Source organism: Camponotus floridanus, unplaced genomic scaffold, assembly GCF_003227725.1.
Source record: "Camponotus floridanus strain SB8 unplaced genomic scaffold, Cflo_v7.5 scaffold7, whole genome shotgun sequence".
Taxonomy (NCBI): domain Eukaryota; kingdom Metazoa; phylum Arthropoda; class Insecta; order Hymenoptera; family Formicidae; genus Camponotus; species Camponotus floridanus.
In genome coordinates, this window is record NW_020229838.1 from 1,481,776 (window position 1) to 1,500,247 (window position 18,472).

Genomic DNA, 18,472 nt, shown 5'->3' on the forward strand with positions numbered 1-18,472 from the left:
ACGTTGTGTTATACATAATTTAACCTTATCGATACTAGAATTTCCGATTTTATTACAGCTTCTGTAAGATGATAAGAAATAGAATATTAAAAGTTACAGCGATCTCTCTCTTATAACTTATAATCTTCCGTAACGTAGGAAAATTCTCTCTGTATTTTTTCTGCCAGATATCTTTCGTACGCCTCAAATTTCATTTTCTACCTACAGAAACGAATATTTGAATAAGACAGAAATGGCCACTTTCATAAAACAACCGCAACCCCGAGAGACGAGTGTAAATATGCAACGAGCGTGAGATGCAACGCGATAGCCTAAGCATTATGCAATACATTGTACGCTACATATATGGTAGGGCAGAGGAATAGCATTTCGTAATATTCCGGAATGGAATTTCGCTTTTGCCGCTCGGCGTACGAGTCGATCGACCGGATTGCAGAAACAGGAAGCGGGCTGGTGCGAACGCGCCGCTCGATCTCAATATCTCGAAGATCCGATCGGAGGCGGCTCGCCCGCTCGACTACATAACTCGATCGATCGATCCATCTTATATCGGAGAGGCAGCCAACGGCAAACGCTAATTATCGCCCGTTATTTTTATTTATCGGCAGCAAAGCGATCGCTTTAAAAATCGTCATTAAAAATGCGTTTTTCGCGCAATTTTGCCCTTTGAAAAGAGAAAATTGAAAAGAGAAGAAAAGAAAAAAATTCGAGAGAGAGAGAGAGAAAGAGAGAGAGAGAAAGTGTAAACGATATAAAGGATGCGAGCATCCAGTAAAGTTTATTATTCTCGGTGGCCGACCTATGACAGTTAACTGGCTGTTAATTACCTCGTAAATGAACCATTGGACATATTTCGAGGGAATATCATTAGAACTCAACTCGAATTTAGAACAACATGATACATTGTTAGTGTCTAGGATCCTCAGATATATCCCTTTTAAATCTTCGGGTTAATGATACGATCAAAATGACAGCGAGAAGTTAAATATAATTCATGTTCCTGGAAACACGTGAAAGCTTTTCCTGTTTATTTTAAGAGACATGTCAAAATCTTAATAGCAAATTGTAAAATGATATTATGGAAGGTCACATTAATCGCATAATTTTTCGATCTTAAGGAAAATTTTGATCGTTGTATCATTTTTCATCTAATTTATATTTAAATTATAATTTATATTATAATCGTAAAATACCTTATTCATTAATGCGAGAGTTTTGAAACAATTCCAAATTCTTGTAAAAATTAGAAAAAATTATTGTTATATTAAATTAATTAATATTAAAAGTAAGTAAAAATTATACTTAAAAAAATCGTCGTTACGGCTTTAAAAATCTTCAATTAATTGACGCTATTAAAAACTTAAATAAATTCCTTCAGTGATATATATTTTATCACATTTTTATTTATATACGTCTACAAATAAATTCTCCACGTGCGAGAAAGTGCGCTAATAAATTACATTAAATTATACCAACCGGAAACGTTCAAAATATACTCTTCGCATTTTCCCTCCTCCCCCTTCTCTCTCACTATTTCTCCGCACATTTCTCCTGTCCCTCAATATTTCTGTTGCTCATCGTTTGTGAACATGCGTTCCACGCGATATCGTCGTATGAAAGAATCGATATCCCCGGGAGAATGCCTTTGATCGCTCTCGAGAGTAACGAGTAAAAGGGTTGCGTTTACACTCGCGACGCGTCCTATGTGCGTCGGATTCAACGCGGCCGCCGCTAAATATAAAGCAAAGAGTCACCCCATCTTTCGAGGAGGGGAGAAGGAAGCTGCGGAATGTCCTGACATTTAATATTCTCGCAGCAGACGCGCGTTTTACGAGGTCACGCGGGATCTGTCGGAATTTTCGGCAATATTTTAAAAGACCACACACGCGCTTTTTCATTTTCGCGTCGCGTCGGAAATCAGCTGAGATTTACGGAAACGAGACTCGGCCGTAAAATCGCGAAAAACACATCGCGTCGCGCGAGAATTAATCTCGTCGAAAAATATCATCGAAGTGTAAGCATCACGTAAAAATCGTAAAGGGTATTATATATAAGTGTATATATCAAGAATGCGAGATAATGTCGCATTAATATCGATAATTAAATTCTCTGTCATTCTCGCAAAAAAATGTTCCGTGGACATTAATTTGTTTCGGTTATAACAAAGTATAATTATAATTATTTAAACCTCGTCGACATTGGAAAGATAATTACTTGTATATTTAAATTATCACAAATTATGTTGGAGATGCTCTGATGCTTTTTTTCATGGCTGAAAGTTTCGAATCTCGAATGATATCTTTACAAAGATATTTCTTTACAAAGATATTTCTTTACAAAGAATTTCGAGTGACGTAAAACGATATGTATCGATGACACATGGCACTATGTAAAGTAGGATCAAGCCCTTGATAATTATATCTCCAGTAAAAAATTTAAATTGTAAGAGTTTAGAAAACTTTCTTTCGATTCATTTACATAATATTCAACACGGATAAAAAGTGATAATTTACGCGTGTAAGGTTTCTATGTTACACAAATTCAAGCATCGTAACATCAATGTCGACGAAGATATCATATAATCTGAATAAGAAAAAAGATCTCTCGCAAAGTGTGTCAAATTCAAAACACTTGACACATAGAAGTACATTGAGATATTGTCTTGTGATTTGCAATATATAGCATATTCCACTTGATTTTTTACATAGATAAAAAATTAAGTGGAATATACTATATTGCAAATCACAAGGCAATATATCAATGTACTTCTATTGTGTCAAGTCTCTTAAAATTTAATCATATTTATATAATATCATAATATATTATATTTTAATACTTCGTATATATGTATGTATATATATATATATATATATATATATATATATATATACACGATAATATATTACGATATTATACAAATATGATTAAATTTTAAGAGACATTATCATGTTTAGAACAAGTATTGAAATATAATATATTCCTATTTTAATAAAAATATAAATGTAATTTTAATTATGGAGCTGGGATATACAATAATTTTAAAATGATATCAAACATTATAAAAGTATATAATAAATAAATAATAAATAAATAAACAAAATAAATAATAATTTAATTATAATATATTTTATAAAATATTGTAGCTCCAGAATTTAAATTTCGAATTTTTACATTGGATCAAGAGTCTTTAAATTATTTCCGAAAAAAAAATCTTTTTTTGAAACATGGTAAAAATAAATCATACAATGTAATTTATAAAATAATAATAAAGTTATATATTTATATAAACTATAGAGAGACATAATTTTCAAATAAAATTTAAATTCGTAAATAAATTAATTAGAAAAATTGGATTCTACAAAAATTTATAAGAATCTGTAATCGATATGCAAACTTTTAGATCCTTATTCAATGGAATCCCTGAACAATAGGGATTGATTTAAAGACTCCGAATCGCACATAATAGAAAGCAGGTAGAGACTTACCTTGTTTGAAGTTGTGCCGAAATCCGTGCGCTGCTTGAACGACGTTCACATTGCACAGGACCATCGAAAAAGCGACAGCGAGAAGGCGCCATAACGTCACGTTACGCACGAGGCCCTTCTTCATGGCAGTGGTCATGGTCCACGAGAATTCCCGCAGTTCCTCGATACGATCCGAATAAAGGCGATCATTAACAAGAACACTCACATAGTCCCGCGAATTCCTCAATGAGCGAAGGGCAGCAAAATCACTCCGAACTTCACTTCGCGCGCGCGCTATCGCCTCTCTTCTCTCCGTCATTCACGGAAACGCGTCGCGTCGAGCGTCATGTCGATCGTTTTGCGATATATATAAAACGCGTAACACGAAAATTGAACATGCACTCAACACGATAATCTCGAGCAGGACGATTCGTGTCTCTCACGTGGCGAATCGACACGTCGCGCTTCTCCTCTCTTGCGTCAAAATTCTCGAAACGACCGTCGCACTCATCCCGCCGCCATTAATATCATATATCATATATCTTCGGGGAGCGATGTCACGTATCTCACAGCACTTTCACCGAGCAACGCGCGAGCCCTTTGTACGATTCCGACGAGCGGCAACGATTATCAACGCGCACTTATTTCTCCGCGAAATGTACCGGCGAAGATCTCGCGACGTGAAGCGTCGTCTCGTTTTCCCCAATCGCGTGAACTTGGCGCCGAACTTGTAGTGCGTTCCAAATCAGATCGTCTGACCTTCCGCGAATTCGCGCGAGATTCAAGTGGCGCGAATTTTCCACGTGTTCACTTGTTGCTCTTTTCACGAGACGAGGGATTTTTTTCATCGACGCACGTGCGTTTATCACTTGCTTTTTCCGCGTATACGACGAGAAACACTGCACTTCGCGGTTTGGCACTCTGAAGTTTCGCGCTTATAATAAAGTGAAATTGTCGATATAAGGCGTCGAATTCGCACGCAAGAGGGAGAGAATCACACCGAGCAACGCTGCGACACGAACGGCACGAGCGTCGCGAGCGAACTGAACTGAGCGAAAGAAGCGCCAAAGTCACCACCGAAGCATTTCCCCCACCCCTTTCTTTGCCTAGCGCGCGATGTTGTGTAGGTACGTAGGTAGATAAAAACACTATACTACGCGCGACAAAACTTTCTCGGCGCTGCTTTTCCAAGAATAAGCCTAAAACAATTTCTGCGCGCACCGGGATCTTCTTTTCAGAGAAAGCTTTTCGTACAGATTAGATTCAGATGGTAAATTATATCATTATCATTCTTTTTTTTCTCAAAGATTTCGAGCGTTCCATGTGTTTGTTATTTTACTGTTGACTTTCTAGGATTATGAAATTACCCTTTTTAAAACTGTTAATCTTTTATAGTATCTTAAAGAATATTCTTTATATTTTGTTTAATCTAATCTGTTGTATTTATAAGATTTAATAATTTATTTAATCTTGTATTCCTCGTTTATTTTCTACATTCTATTTTGAAAATTTGTTTATGATATATAATATATATATGGATTTTCTTAAATATTATTATCACTTAATGGTCATTAAATATGGTAATTAAATATGGTTATCATAAACTTCAAATATTTACGTAATATTTAATTATAATTATAATACAATTTAATTATAATTATAATACATTATATTATGTTTATATTATATGTCAAATCATGATATAAATACAAACTTTTGAAACTGAGTTTTGAGTTGATTAAACAATATATTTACTATGATTTATGATATTTTTCTATTCAATTTTAATTTAACGAAATATGTAATTTATAGAAATCTTTCAACACACGATGTTGCCATACATTAAAAAGAAACATATTAAAGGTCACGTTATATTTAGATATCCCTATATTTATAACTATCTAGAATCATATATATTATAGAGTTTATCAAAATTGTACCTGTTATAATTTAGCACTTGTAAATATTTTACAAGTGCTAAATTATAACAGGTACAATTTTGATAAACTCTATAATATATATGATTCTAGATGCGCACGAATTAATTACGATATTAATAGTATCATTTTGTCTTTTTCTCTGCTCATAATCACGTAATCTTCGGCCATAGACATAGAATATATAGACTGCTTCTATTATCTTCACTGATTACATCATCCTTAAGTATCATTCTTAATTGGGTTTAATAAAATCCGAAATATTAAGATTGACCAATCACAGTTAATCCATTCTTCAGAAGAATAACTGTAATTTATGCGTCTAGTTTTTTAAATGTTATTAAATCCAATGAAAGATGACATATAAATGTAGTCGTCGTGGAAAATATCTGCATGAAAAGAATAGTATTATTTAAGATGTTATCTTTTTCTCATGAACGTACGTATATACACATATGTACAAATATGTACATGTTCCTGTTTGGAAAGAGAAATATTAATAATAATAGTAATTGTTATATTTCGTTATCTTTATAAGTAATTTATATATTCTATGTTACGTGTTTTCACTCGCCTCATTTCTCTTCGATTCTCACTCCTGGTTTACCTTATTTATTTTTACGAAGAGTCCGTCAAAGTTTTCCGTGCTTTTTACTTTTTATAATCGAATCATAAATACAAATACGATCATTGAAGCGTCGAATATGAAATCAACCGATCATAACAATGTATTAACATAGTATGACATGTAAAAATAACCGCGTTCGTGTCGTATACTTGTTATATGATGAAAAAAAATGTGCGTGTGCATGCTACAAATATTAGTCGCACGATAAAATATTGGGAATAAAGTATTGGCCAATTATTATAAGGAATTAAGTGATTTTCGGAAAGAGTATAAAGTTTCAACGCGAACAATATCGACTTTGTTTTCATCTCTTGTATTCCCAAATCATAACATCATAAAATCCAAGCGTTCTCTCCCTGCTACGTCACTCACGTAGCGCCGCTTGCTCGGCTCGCCTCGTAACTTTTCGGCTCTCTTCGGGTCGCCATATTTATTTTCGTGCCGAGTCCGACCGTGAAGTTTTCCGTATTTCTCGCATTTTTCGTAGTCGAATCGTACAGAAATACGATCACAGGAGTGTTGAACGTGAAATCAAACGGTCGTAATAATGTGTTAATTGCAATACGATACGTAAAAATAATCGCATACGTGTATTTGTTGAGTATTCGCGAAGAATTAAACGCGTGAAGGATACAAATATTTCATCGTGCGATAAAATCTCGAGAATAAAATAGTAGGCAGTAATCGTACGATATCAATTGATTTTCGAAGAAAACAAAATTTCGAGGTAAACGATATCGATTTTCTTATTTCTTTCTGCGTTTTTATTTCTCGCGAAACGTTATATGTTATAACTTATAATATTCAAGCGTCCTCTCCCTGCTACGTCACTCACGTAGCGCCGCTTGCTCGGCTCGCCTCGTAACTTTTCGGCTCTCTTCGGGTCGCCATATTTATTTTCGTGCCGAGTCCGACCGTCAAGTTTTCCGTATTTCTCGCATTTTTCGTAGTCGAATCGTACAGAAATACGATCACAGGAGTGTTGAACGTGAAATCAAACGGTCGTAATAATGTGTTAATTGCAATACGATACGTAAAAATAATCGCGTACGTGTATTTGTTGAGTATTCGCGAAGAATTAAACGCGTGAAGGATACAAATATTTCATCGTGCGATAAAATCTCGAGAATAAAATAGTAGGCAGTAATCGTACGATATCAATTGATTTTCGAAGAAAACAAAATTTCGAGGTAAACGATATCGATTTTCTTATTTCTTTCTGCGTTTTTATTTCTCGCGAAACGTCATATGTTATAACTTATAATATTCAAGCGTCCTCTCCCTGCTACGTCACTCACGTAGCGCCGCTTGCTCGGCTCGCCTCGTAACTTTTCGGCTCTCTTCGGGTCGCCATATTTATTTTCGTGCCGAGTCCGACCGTCAAGTTTTCCGTATTTCTCGCATTTTTCGTAGTCGAATCGTACAGAAATACGATCACAGGAGTGTTGAACGTGAAATCAAACGGTCGTAATAATGTGTTAATTGCAATACGATACGTAAAAATAATCGCGTACATGTATTTGTTGAGTATTCGCGAAGAATTAAACGCGTGAAGGATACAAATATTTCATCGTGCGATAAAATCTCGAGAATAAAATAGTAGGCAGTAATCGTACGATATCAATTGATTTTCGGAGAAAACAAAATTTCGAGGTAAACGATATCGATTTTCTTATTTCTTTCTGCGTTTTTATTTCTCGCGAAACGTCATAACATTCAAGCGTCCTCTCTCTGCTACGTCATTCACGTAGCGCCGCTTGCTCAGCTCGTCTCGTAACTTTTCGGCTCTCTTCGGGCCACCATATTTATTTTCGTGCCGTGTCCGACCGTCAAGTTTTCCGTATTTCTCGCATTTTTCGTAGTCGAATCGTACACAAATACGATCACAGGAGTGTTGAACGTAAAATCAAACGGTTGTAATAATGTGTTAATTGCAATACGATACGTAAAAATAATCGCGTACGTGTATTTGTTGAGTATTCGCGAAGAATTAAACGCGTGAAGGATACAAATATTTCATCGTGTGATAAAATCTCGAGAATAAAATAGCAGGCAGTAATCGTACGATATCAGTTGATTTTCGGAGAAAACAAAATTTCGAGGTAAACGATTTTCTTATTTCTTTCTGCGTTTTTATTTCTCGCGTCATAACATTCAAGCGTCCTCTCCCTGCTACGTCACTCACGTAGCGCCGCTTGCTCGGCTCGCCTCGTAACTTTTCGGCTCTCTTCGGGCCGCCATATTTATTTTCGCGTCGAGTACGACGTACTTCGCGCTTTTCGTCATTTGTGAAATCGGTCGTGCGGTAAAGTGTCCAGCAATCGTCCTACGATATTAATTGGCTCTCGACGAAGGTACGAAACTCCGACGTGATTTTCATTCACGACATTCCTCGCGTTTGCGTCGTCAATTCATACATCCTTTATCACAACCTTCGTAGTCACTCGGCTATTCATATTCGCATCGCGTCTATTTTAAACATCTCCGAGACGTGCTTCTCGCATTCTTTCCGATGGAATCTTCGATTTCGAAAGTGTCGAAAGTGTCGAATGTGACATGATGGTGTTAATTACGGTGTGATGTGTGAAAACGATCGCGTTCCTTCGTAAAGTGCGATACCGCGTACCTGTTGCGTCGCGACAGATTAAAATGTCGGGAATGTCGATTTAAATTTTCGTTATTCATCGTTATCAAGTGTGTGTTATTATCCTTGAGGATGAATCGGCAGCAGAAACAGCTCGGTGAGTATATCAATCCATTACATGAATTAATTATATGAATTTGACATAATTACGCCTTTAAACATGCTTAAAAACGTGTATAAATATCTTTTTTCGTTTACACGATTTATAAATAAAAAAAATTAGTGCGTTCACGCACGAGTACGTACACAACGAACTGATATCCGTTCATTATATTCGAGATGTACGCCGTCATCTTAATCGGAGCAGGGATTCGATTACTTCTAAGAATTGTCCCATAAATCTTGCTGATGCTAGTTTGACCGGGAGCGAGCGAGATTTTCTATGAAGTCAATTATCTTGATTTTCGACACGGATAAAGTTTTGAGATTTGTTCGTTCGAAAAATCAATTTTATAATCGAGATAAAAATCGATCTTATAATCCCGAGGATATTTTGACATCTATTTGACAAGATTTATGAAACAATATTTAATATCAATAAAAAATATTTTTTATATGATAAATAAAATATATATCATATATAAATATATATCATATATTATATATTTTTGTTTTTGTTTTGTTTTTAATTTTCTTTCACTAAATATTTTCTTTTATTTGAATTTTTTTTATACGTTTTAAGTAAAAAAATAGGAATGAGATTAATTGGAAGATTAAAAATAAATTATTTAATTAATTTTATATATTTATATATATATATATATATATATATATATATAAATTATTTTATTAATTTTATACATGAAAATGTTGTTCAAATAATGAATAATTGTTATTTATTATATTTCTAGAATCAGTTGGTGATACCACAGCACTGCAGTAAATATAGTGATTCAGGACAATAATAAAGCAGATACAACAAGCAGATCCAGAACAGCAGCGATTGAGCATCATTTGGTGAGTGAAAAAACATGTGCACTTGCACGATTAATTATTTATCTGGTAATGGCGTCGTTGCATCATATTCGTCAAATTAAATAGTTGTGAAAAATAGTCTGAAACTTTTCTTCTTTTGTAACAATATATTTTAATTTTATGAATCAAATTATATAATTTTTCAAAGTAAGGAACTCAAATATATATTAGATATATTGTAAGAGTTGGATTTAATATATTTAAATAATTAACATATTTAAATAAGAGGAACAACATGATGCAAAATTTAATAATAAATATGATATGAAATTTATATAACAATAATTAAATAATAAAATGTGATGCAACTTGTGCCATTCATTTTTATCTTATAAAGTCGCAAGAAGGAATGAGGAACATTAAATATAGAGGAAAGTCACAAACATACACGAGAGTGTAAATTTTTAAATTTTTTTTACTAAAGAAACATATTTCAATAACGAACACACACGGACAAATCAGTGGTCGAACTAAATCATACAAGATTAGGTACTTCTCTATTTCTTCCTTGCCTCTAGAAGGTTACAATGCTTTGGTTATCTTTTTTTTTTGTTTTGAATATATTATAGGATATTTTTACGGAGATATAATTAGTGTTCCTCTCTTTCGGCTTTTTAAGCGCTGAATTATTTTATACCAAGCAGCTCGAGGTTGTTTTCTCTCATTGTCATTTCACTCAACCGCTCGATCGCGCGATCGATCGAAGGTGCATGATCGAGGCCGCTCGTGCTATCGCTAATCGTTATACAATAGTTCGCTATCGCTATCGGAGTCCACCTGCCAGGATACGTCTCGATCGCGATCGCGCGATTCTCGAGCGGTCTATCTATTGCTTCATCGCTCAAGTTAACATATGTATTAATGTGCTCGCGCGAATTTCCACGTTTCACGCGTTCCCCATGTGATAGCATGTTTTTTTAAGAAATCCTCGCTAGTAAGTTTCTAAAAAACATCAGATATATTTTAATGTTCGTATTATTTATGAGATTGTAAATTTACCGAATGATAAAAGAGAGTTCTCTGCATACATCATGAAATGTTGCATAAATTCTTTTTGTGCTTAGAAATATACACCATGTATATATTTCGATAGAAAATAAATTTAAAAAATAATCAAGAATACCGGGTAAATGAAATATCCCGAGACTTGAAGTCGAAGCGTAGGGAGAAGCAGAAAGATGGAAAATCGCGAATAAGCACTCGAGTACTCGGACGAAGTCGTTGAAAAATTGTTGGCAATGTCGACCCGTCCAGCTGGGGGACGGACAGTCGAGTTTGCGGATGAGTACTACTCGTTCGTTTTACGCAATTGCAAAATCGTTCGATAATACGTAATCTGGCGGACGTTAAAAACCGTACGAAAGTGGTACTGTGTATATACGATGTACGTGGGTTTTTGCGAGACTAGTCCTTCGACAGTTCTCTTCCCTCTTTTTCCCCATTTCTCGTCACACACGTCACGTGATATGCGCGATCAGGTATCGATACGGCGAATAAATAACGTTAACGGTAACGCATACTTATTATTAGACGTCGCTCAGTCAACTCTAACTTCTCTTCCGGCACTTTTCATCGGTTTCTCGTTCCATTAACGGCGATCTGTGTAAGAGCGCTTGTACTTTATATGTGATTTCACTCCGTGCAACGACAAATGAAAGGTTCGTTAGACAATCTTTGCGATATCGCATATCTGCTACGATCCTGCGCGCAATAAGCTCTCATGAATTCATCTGTCACCCAGATTTACAAAAGAAATATAAATAGAAAATAAATATAAGGAAAATAATTTTTTCGCACATTTGTATTGCATGATAGATACATATAAATTAATCGCGATTCACGAAAGAGATTGAGATCAATGAATGCGCGGAGAAGGTAAAAATTACCATAAAATGAAAATTAAAAATGAATTTAAAATAAGTATTAATCAAATAAAAATTCTTTTGCGCGGCACACAAATAAGAAACGACATATTATTAATGTTAAATAATAAAATGAAAATTCGACGTTTGTCTACAGATTTGTACTTTATCAAGTTTTGCTTCGTGATCAATCTCATGTGTAATATTGAGAACGCGCAGTGATCGCAGCGCGACTATTCGTCTTCCTTCATTGTCCTTTATTCAATCGTACGCTCTTTTCTGCATCGAAATCTAGCTTACGAATGGTTCACATTGAAAGCATGTAAGCCATACAGAGTGGCGAACCTTAGCCATGAAGACGGTATTCTTCTTGTTCGCATCTGTAGCTCGGGATCTCGCGAGACTCTCGTAAAATCCGCAAAGCTTATCGCCGTTTCTCTTCATAGTATCAGGAAATAATATTTCTCTCTCGTATTATACTCGATTGCGAATCGCTTTTGAGATAAACACACAAGCGAGTCCTCGTTCTCTCCCTTTCTCCCTCCCTCTCTCTCTCTCTCTCTCTTTCTCTCTCTCTCTCTCTCTCTCTCTCTCATTCTCTTGAATTGCATACGTAGATGCACACGTAACATACGCACAACAGACACGCGGGCTTACTTATTTCGTGCTAATATTATAATCGAGAATCCTCGGCAACTGCTAGAGATACAAACTATAGAGCGTAGTATATACGCGTGTAGAGTACAGATTGCCGCAAAAACTGGAGCCCAACAGGACTCACATGTGAACAATTAATTTTATTTAAGTAAAAATGTTTAATAGTCAATGTGCAAGTCATATCTTTTCTTCGGACATTGCTGAGAATTTTCAAATAAATCGACGTTATGGGAAAACTTTTTTCGATTCTTCGATTTTTGATGAATATTTGAATTCTCTTGATTTTTTGCAATTCCAAGATGCGAATCTTTTTTCACCTTGAATAGCCGGATTCTATATATCTCGGGGGTTTGAATATATACGCATCTTTAGATTCTCGTTTCTATGATTTATTAAATTGCTTAGTGAATCCGTGATTGCGCGAAATAAATTTCTAAGAATTTGCATATTTGTGGAATAAATTTTATCGTTGATATAAAATTTACTGTGAATCCTGTGGAATTGATTTGCAATTTTTGCGACATTGTTAATACGTGTCGGAGAATGCATCGTTTGATACGTGTCGCGGTTAAATATACAGTATACGGTAAGAATAAGATTATACAGATACGTAATCATAGTAGTAAAAAGTAAAAATTGTATGAAAAATTATTGTATTGTTTCCCATTACTTATTGTTACGTCGTGCTCCATACTTTCGAAGTCGCGGACGCAAGTTTTGATCCCATATCTTTTTTTTTCCTTGCATCTCTAATAAAATAATCGTACTTTGAAGCATTTTTTACGAAAATATATTACTGCAAAATATATATTATATATTAATATATATTACTGCAAAATGGTAAAGTTTAAGCAGCAACATCTAACATGTAACACTTTACAGCTAAATGCAAAATATCATAAATCTTCTAAAAGCCACATTATTCAATATGTAATATATATGCAATTTTATTAATTTTTATCCGAGTAAATTACATACTATTAAGAATTATTCCGATGATTATTTAACGGTAAGAGCTTTTATTAATAAATAAGGAATACTATTTCCCGATCAATCTAGCGTTCGATCAACTTCGAAAGTGGAACGTCCAGTTATAAATACGAACACTATGATATCGTATTACATGTACGATGATCTCGATGGTCGATGTTCTCGGTGATGAAGATACGATGACGTGCACGACTATTATAATGAATAGCGAACGATATGCTATGTCCAAAAACAACCTCTCTCAAATGGAGCTGAGATTTTTTCCATTTGCATTTGTTCCATTTGTTTATTATTGTTTAAGTTTAATTTACATCAGGTATATAAAGCGAATAAAATATTTAGCAATAACGTTAGCAATTTAAATTATCCTTATATAGCCAGATTTATTTATCAAGTCTTTAAAGAATTTCTTCATACTTTCTTCATGTCAATCATTTCGCGATCTCAAGAAATATATTACTTACAGTGCGTTTTTATATTCCTGTCACGCCCTCAATTTTTTTTGTAATTTATAGTCAATTATATTTAGTATAAAATAATGAAAAGTTAATCTACGAATCTTATTATTATTTAACTTAAAGTTTGTGAGTATCGAGAGATTTAAACAAGAGAGAGTCGAAATTTTATTTAAGACTGATAAGCCCTTAATGCGGCAAAGAATATAGGAGTGCTATGCTGAAGATTCTTTTGATGGGAGCATTTCCATGTTTTTAATGGCGATCGTAATGACCGTAATGATGCTGAGATGAATTCTGTTCGATGGTTCTATTTTTGCAAGCGTTCGCCTGTCATTGACATAAATCGTGTCTAAAGTGGTTTATTATTGTCGGCTTACATTTTTCTTGCCTTAGGACATAAACATTTTACCGCGCTCGTGAAAATACTCCCTTCGTACTAACTACTCATTACTAGCTTGGATCATTTTTTTATCACGCATGATTTCATCGCGCCAGCTCGATCGTCTCGATCGTTCTATGTCAAATACAACATTCGAAAGATTTTATTGAAGAGTGAAATCGAGTCATCTATTTCTCGAAAGGATCTGGCGATGCATAAATTGAATTTTTCACGAAATATTAGGCTGTAAAGTTATATTTATTAATTAATAAATATAATTTATAATATTAATAAATATAATTTAATAAATATAATAATAAATATAAATTTAATTTTGATATTATTATAGCAGCCTTAACAGTCCAAAATAACTCATATTTTTATATTAAATGTCATCTATTAACAACGATACTTTTTTTTTAATTTTTCATGTAATCGAAATAAAGATACATCGTGTAAAACTGGCTTTCACGCGTGTGGAACAGATTACTTGTTTACCAGATTGCGATTAACAGAAACCTTCTTTATCGTCATTTTACACGCGTGTGTTCCGTATCGTTGGATAATTGTATTTTGCAAAGTTACTCCAAAGTAGTTTCTCTTTGATCGATAACAGAATTAAAAGAAAAACTATATTATTTAGAATATTTAAAAAAATTGCAAAACACAAGTAAAATAAATTTAACTGAATATTATATAAATTTATAATATTTAGTTAAATTTATTTTAATTGTTTTTTTTTTAATATTCTAAATAATATAATTTTTTTTGAAATAGTTGAAATAATTAATAACCGTGAAAACTTGTAGAAATAAAAATGCATTGCCTGATCCTACCTGAGAGATTTTCATCTTGTTTCTCGTTATTCCCTACCCCACTATCGCTATTATTATCGCTAATTCCTAAGGGCACAATCACACCAAACTCTCGTTCGTAAATTCCTCTGTCTTTTCAACATCTGCCTATATTGTATAGATCTATCTAAGTTTTCTAAACTTTCAAGAAATACAAGCGCACTGCGACATATTCTATATTCTCATTTTATGAATTTTTAATTAATAAATTTTTGCGCTAAAACGAGCTTGGAGATCTAATAAACGAAGAACTCGTTTAGTACATGCGATAAATTTTTTTTTAGTATGAACAAGTCCTAATGCAGGGTGCTCTCAAGTCTCTTCAAAGTCATAATTAGAAACAAGAGAAAGGTTACAAATGATTTTTTACTATCTATAATATGGCATGTATATAAAAATTTGGAAATTAATTAAAAAAATCATGTCTCTATCTGCATTATATATTATACATAGTATATATGTTTTCTCTGACACACCCTGCATTAATAGAAATATATATATTTATTAAAGAAGATTCTATTCCATTTCGTAGAATGTTTCATGAAATATCGCACGACGAATGTAACAAGTTACATATAATATAGTCACTTTATCCTATACATATTTTTTACGCGAAATTTCACTACTAGATTTCCCTCATATTTTCTAAATTGTTAGAAGATGAGTATTATGCGTGTGGACACTCCCAAAATTGCTCCGCTTTTAGCTTAACTCTTTAATTGCCTCTATCAGGTATACGTACATTGAGTTTGAAAGTACACACGGTATAAACGCGTCCCAACGAATCGACGCAGCTTGACTAAGCCGTTGAGTTATAAGTCGTTTAAAAGGTTTTGACATATGATATATAATGAATAAATTAAAATTGACAATCCAAACACAATTTATACATTTCTTAGATATGCAGCTTACGATATGGTATTAATTTGATATGCATACAAGTATTAAATTATTGTTTTCTGAAGTCGACATTTGCCGTTGCATTGATAATTTGAAATTAGATACATCTAAAATTTTTCATGATAATCCCAGGATCATTATATCCTGATGTGATATAAAGATATGTTTCACAAAAACATTTTACATAAGAAATAAAAAGATATGTTTGTTGGACAGAGAATTTCAGATATTTTGATTGTTTGATCATAGTCCGACCATTAATTCATTTCTTAGGCATCTCGTTTCATATCTCGCGATCGGAGAATGCTGTGCAGTATGTTATCAGAGATGTATTAAAGTGTAATCATTTATACTAATCGCATATGTATGAACGTTACGTATGAGACGCAAGATGAGACATTTCGATGCGATAATACGCCGATTTTTTTTGCTTTGTTGCAAATACGATGACTTGATACATTTATAATTTCTTGAAGAAATATTTTGGTCAAAGAAACATCTTCACAAAGTTGTCAAATTTCGCTAAATACATGTGTTAAGAATTTCTGCTGCTTTTGTTCATTGAAAAGTACATTTCCATTGATGTCGCGTGCAGCGTAATTAAATAAAAGATTAGTAGAAGATTTAAAAAAATGTTATTGACTTTAATTGATATATTGAAAACACACAAAAAAGAAAAAAGTGAATCCAAAGATCTGAAAATCTTGAATTATTCTAGAGACTTTAATCGTCGTTAATAAATGTTGACGAATATCTAACAACTCTCAGGGTGAGCTGTTAAATTAAGACTATAGCACGTGCTCTCCTCCAGACTTAAATTCCGCTAACATCTCATACATTTCCTCTTTCACTGTCCTGATCATGGCAGTTTAGCTAGCTTCCGTGTGTCCGAATCCGACAATCGGAATTTTTTACCTACTCGTTTATCCTAATTATGGCGCTTGAACCACAAAGGATCGCGAAATTCGTCTATTCGCGTTCGCAGAGTTTCACACGATCTCGGAAAAATCAATCTTTTCATCAATCGACATTTTGTTTTGCTGTTTATATTTCAAATATAGATAGAGAAACAGCTATCTATATGAAAGTATCATTAAGAAAAAACCGCGAAGAAAATAGTATACTCAGGGTAAGAGTATTTACTCAGAGTAAGAGTATATTCACAGTAGTACTAATCGTGTGAATCCCTTTCCGTTCTTCGCATTCTCTCTCTTTTTTTCTTTCTCTCTGATTTTTCACTCGCACGTGTACTATCATTCGTTCGTTCTCTATTTTAGATCACACTTAAATCAACTCCACATGATCTAACATACACACAGGCACACTCTTCTACTCTTTAGCCTCAAACAAGCTACATTTTCCTCAACCCATTTCAGCTCAATCGTTACAAGATACGTTTTATACTATTGTGGTTTATTAAAAAATTTGCATATATATCAATCATTTATCATTATTATTTAATAACTTGAAACTAATAACTTGACTGCGCTAACGTCATTATTGATATTATTGATTGCATTCACTCTATTATTTGACGAATATTAATAATTTTAAAATTGTTTAATAATGCCATCCGATCAACGATAGCACCCGGTTTGAGCTGAAAAGGGCGAATATGTGGAAAATATGTCGCGATCTACGGAATGATGTTGGTAACGAGGAACGTTGACCAATCGCACTCTTCTGATTTACAATCCATCGATTCGATCCGTGAAAGTCTCAATCGAATAGCGCGTGCCGATCGAGTATATTATATTGCGCGCGATTCACAGAAGCTATACAAAGGCTACTTGGCGATTCAGTGAAAATGAAGATATCTTCGATGTCTCATCATAGTGTGAAATCGGTGACACGTGTTTTGGATATGTCTGTCGAAGTATGAAACGGTACTGGCGGTACTATCTAATTTCTCTCTTGCACGCAGATATTGGTCGTGATCAAGCTCGAATAAATATTGCCAAGTGACTTGGAAATGATAAATTTGCGCTTTAACTTCGAGGAGCGTAATTTTTCGAGACATTCTGCAGACGCCTTTTAATTGCTATCCTGAGAATGTCTCCAGATCACAACCAAAACTATCCTGCTTTAACGCGAAGGTTCGAGGTCATTATTTGACAATCGCAATTGTTGCTCGAACGAAGCTTATCATCTTATTTTTATGCTCGAGCGTGGTAAATCGACTGGTTATCCTGTCGTTTCACTGTCACTTTTACGCTGGAGTCGCGAGAAACTAAAACTTTTTAATATATATAATATATTAATGATAAATTATCTCTCTCTCTCTCTCTTCCTCCTTCACTTCGCTTTCACCATTATAACTTCTACATATGTATATGCTCTTCCTTTTTCGCATTCGTAATCTATGGAGACGGCACAAAGCTGAACGGCTAATGGTAGATACAAGTATATTACAGATACACGCCCGCGAAGTATCCTTTCGCTCGCGCTTTGCCGACGCGGAAGCGAGGAGAATAATTGTCCTCGTAAAAAAAACCACACGAGGCACCGGTATAGTCGCCGTAAGAAGATAGGATCTCTCTTGGTTTATGATATCTATAAAGATATTCACGGCGCGAATGCAACATCAGAGTGCTCTCAAACATACGGCGCCTCGTAAAACCCTCTATTGAATTAAGCAGGACACTGACCCCCCAGAAAATAACAGTTTAAAGTGCTTTTTGTCAAGAGCAATTTTGTTAAAATTGTTTTATTTGATTAATAATT

The 18,472-nt window shown here is 34.1% G+C and overlaps 1 protein-coding gene and 1 long non-coding RNA gene across 2 annotated transcripts in view; one reads left to right on the top strand and one right to left on the bottom strand.

The window, feature by feature from the left end:
• The window catches only part of LOC105251592 (laminin subunit alpha-1), a 142,460-nt gene extending 137,968 nt beyond the window's left edge, over positions 1–4,492 (bottom strand). The window contains exon 1 of the mRNA XM_025413615.1: positions 3,486–4,492. Within this exon, the coding sequence (XP_025269400.1) occupies positions 3,486–3,783 (298 nt within the window). The 5' untranslated portion in view covers positions 3,784–4,492. The remainder of the gene's footprint in view (positions 1–3,485) is intronic.
• A 3,723-nt stretch (positions 4,493–8,215) lies between these two features.
• LOC112639522 overlaps positions 8,216–18,472 on the top strand; it is a 166,183-nt gene continuing 155,926 nt past the window's right edge. The window contains exons 1-2 of the long non-coding RNA XR_003123549.1: positions 8,216–8,770; positions 9,525–9,630. This is a non-coding gene — a long non-coding RNA (uncharacterized LOC112639522). The remainder of the gene's footprint in view (positions 8,771–9,524; positions 9,631–18,472) is intronic.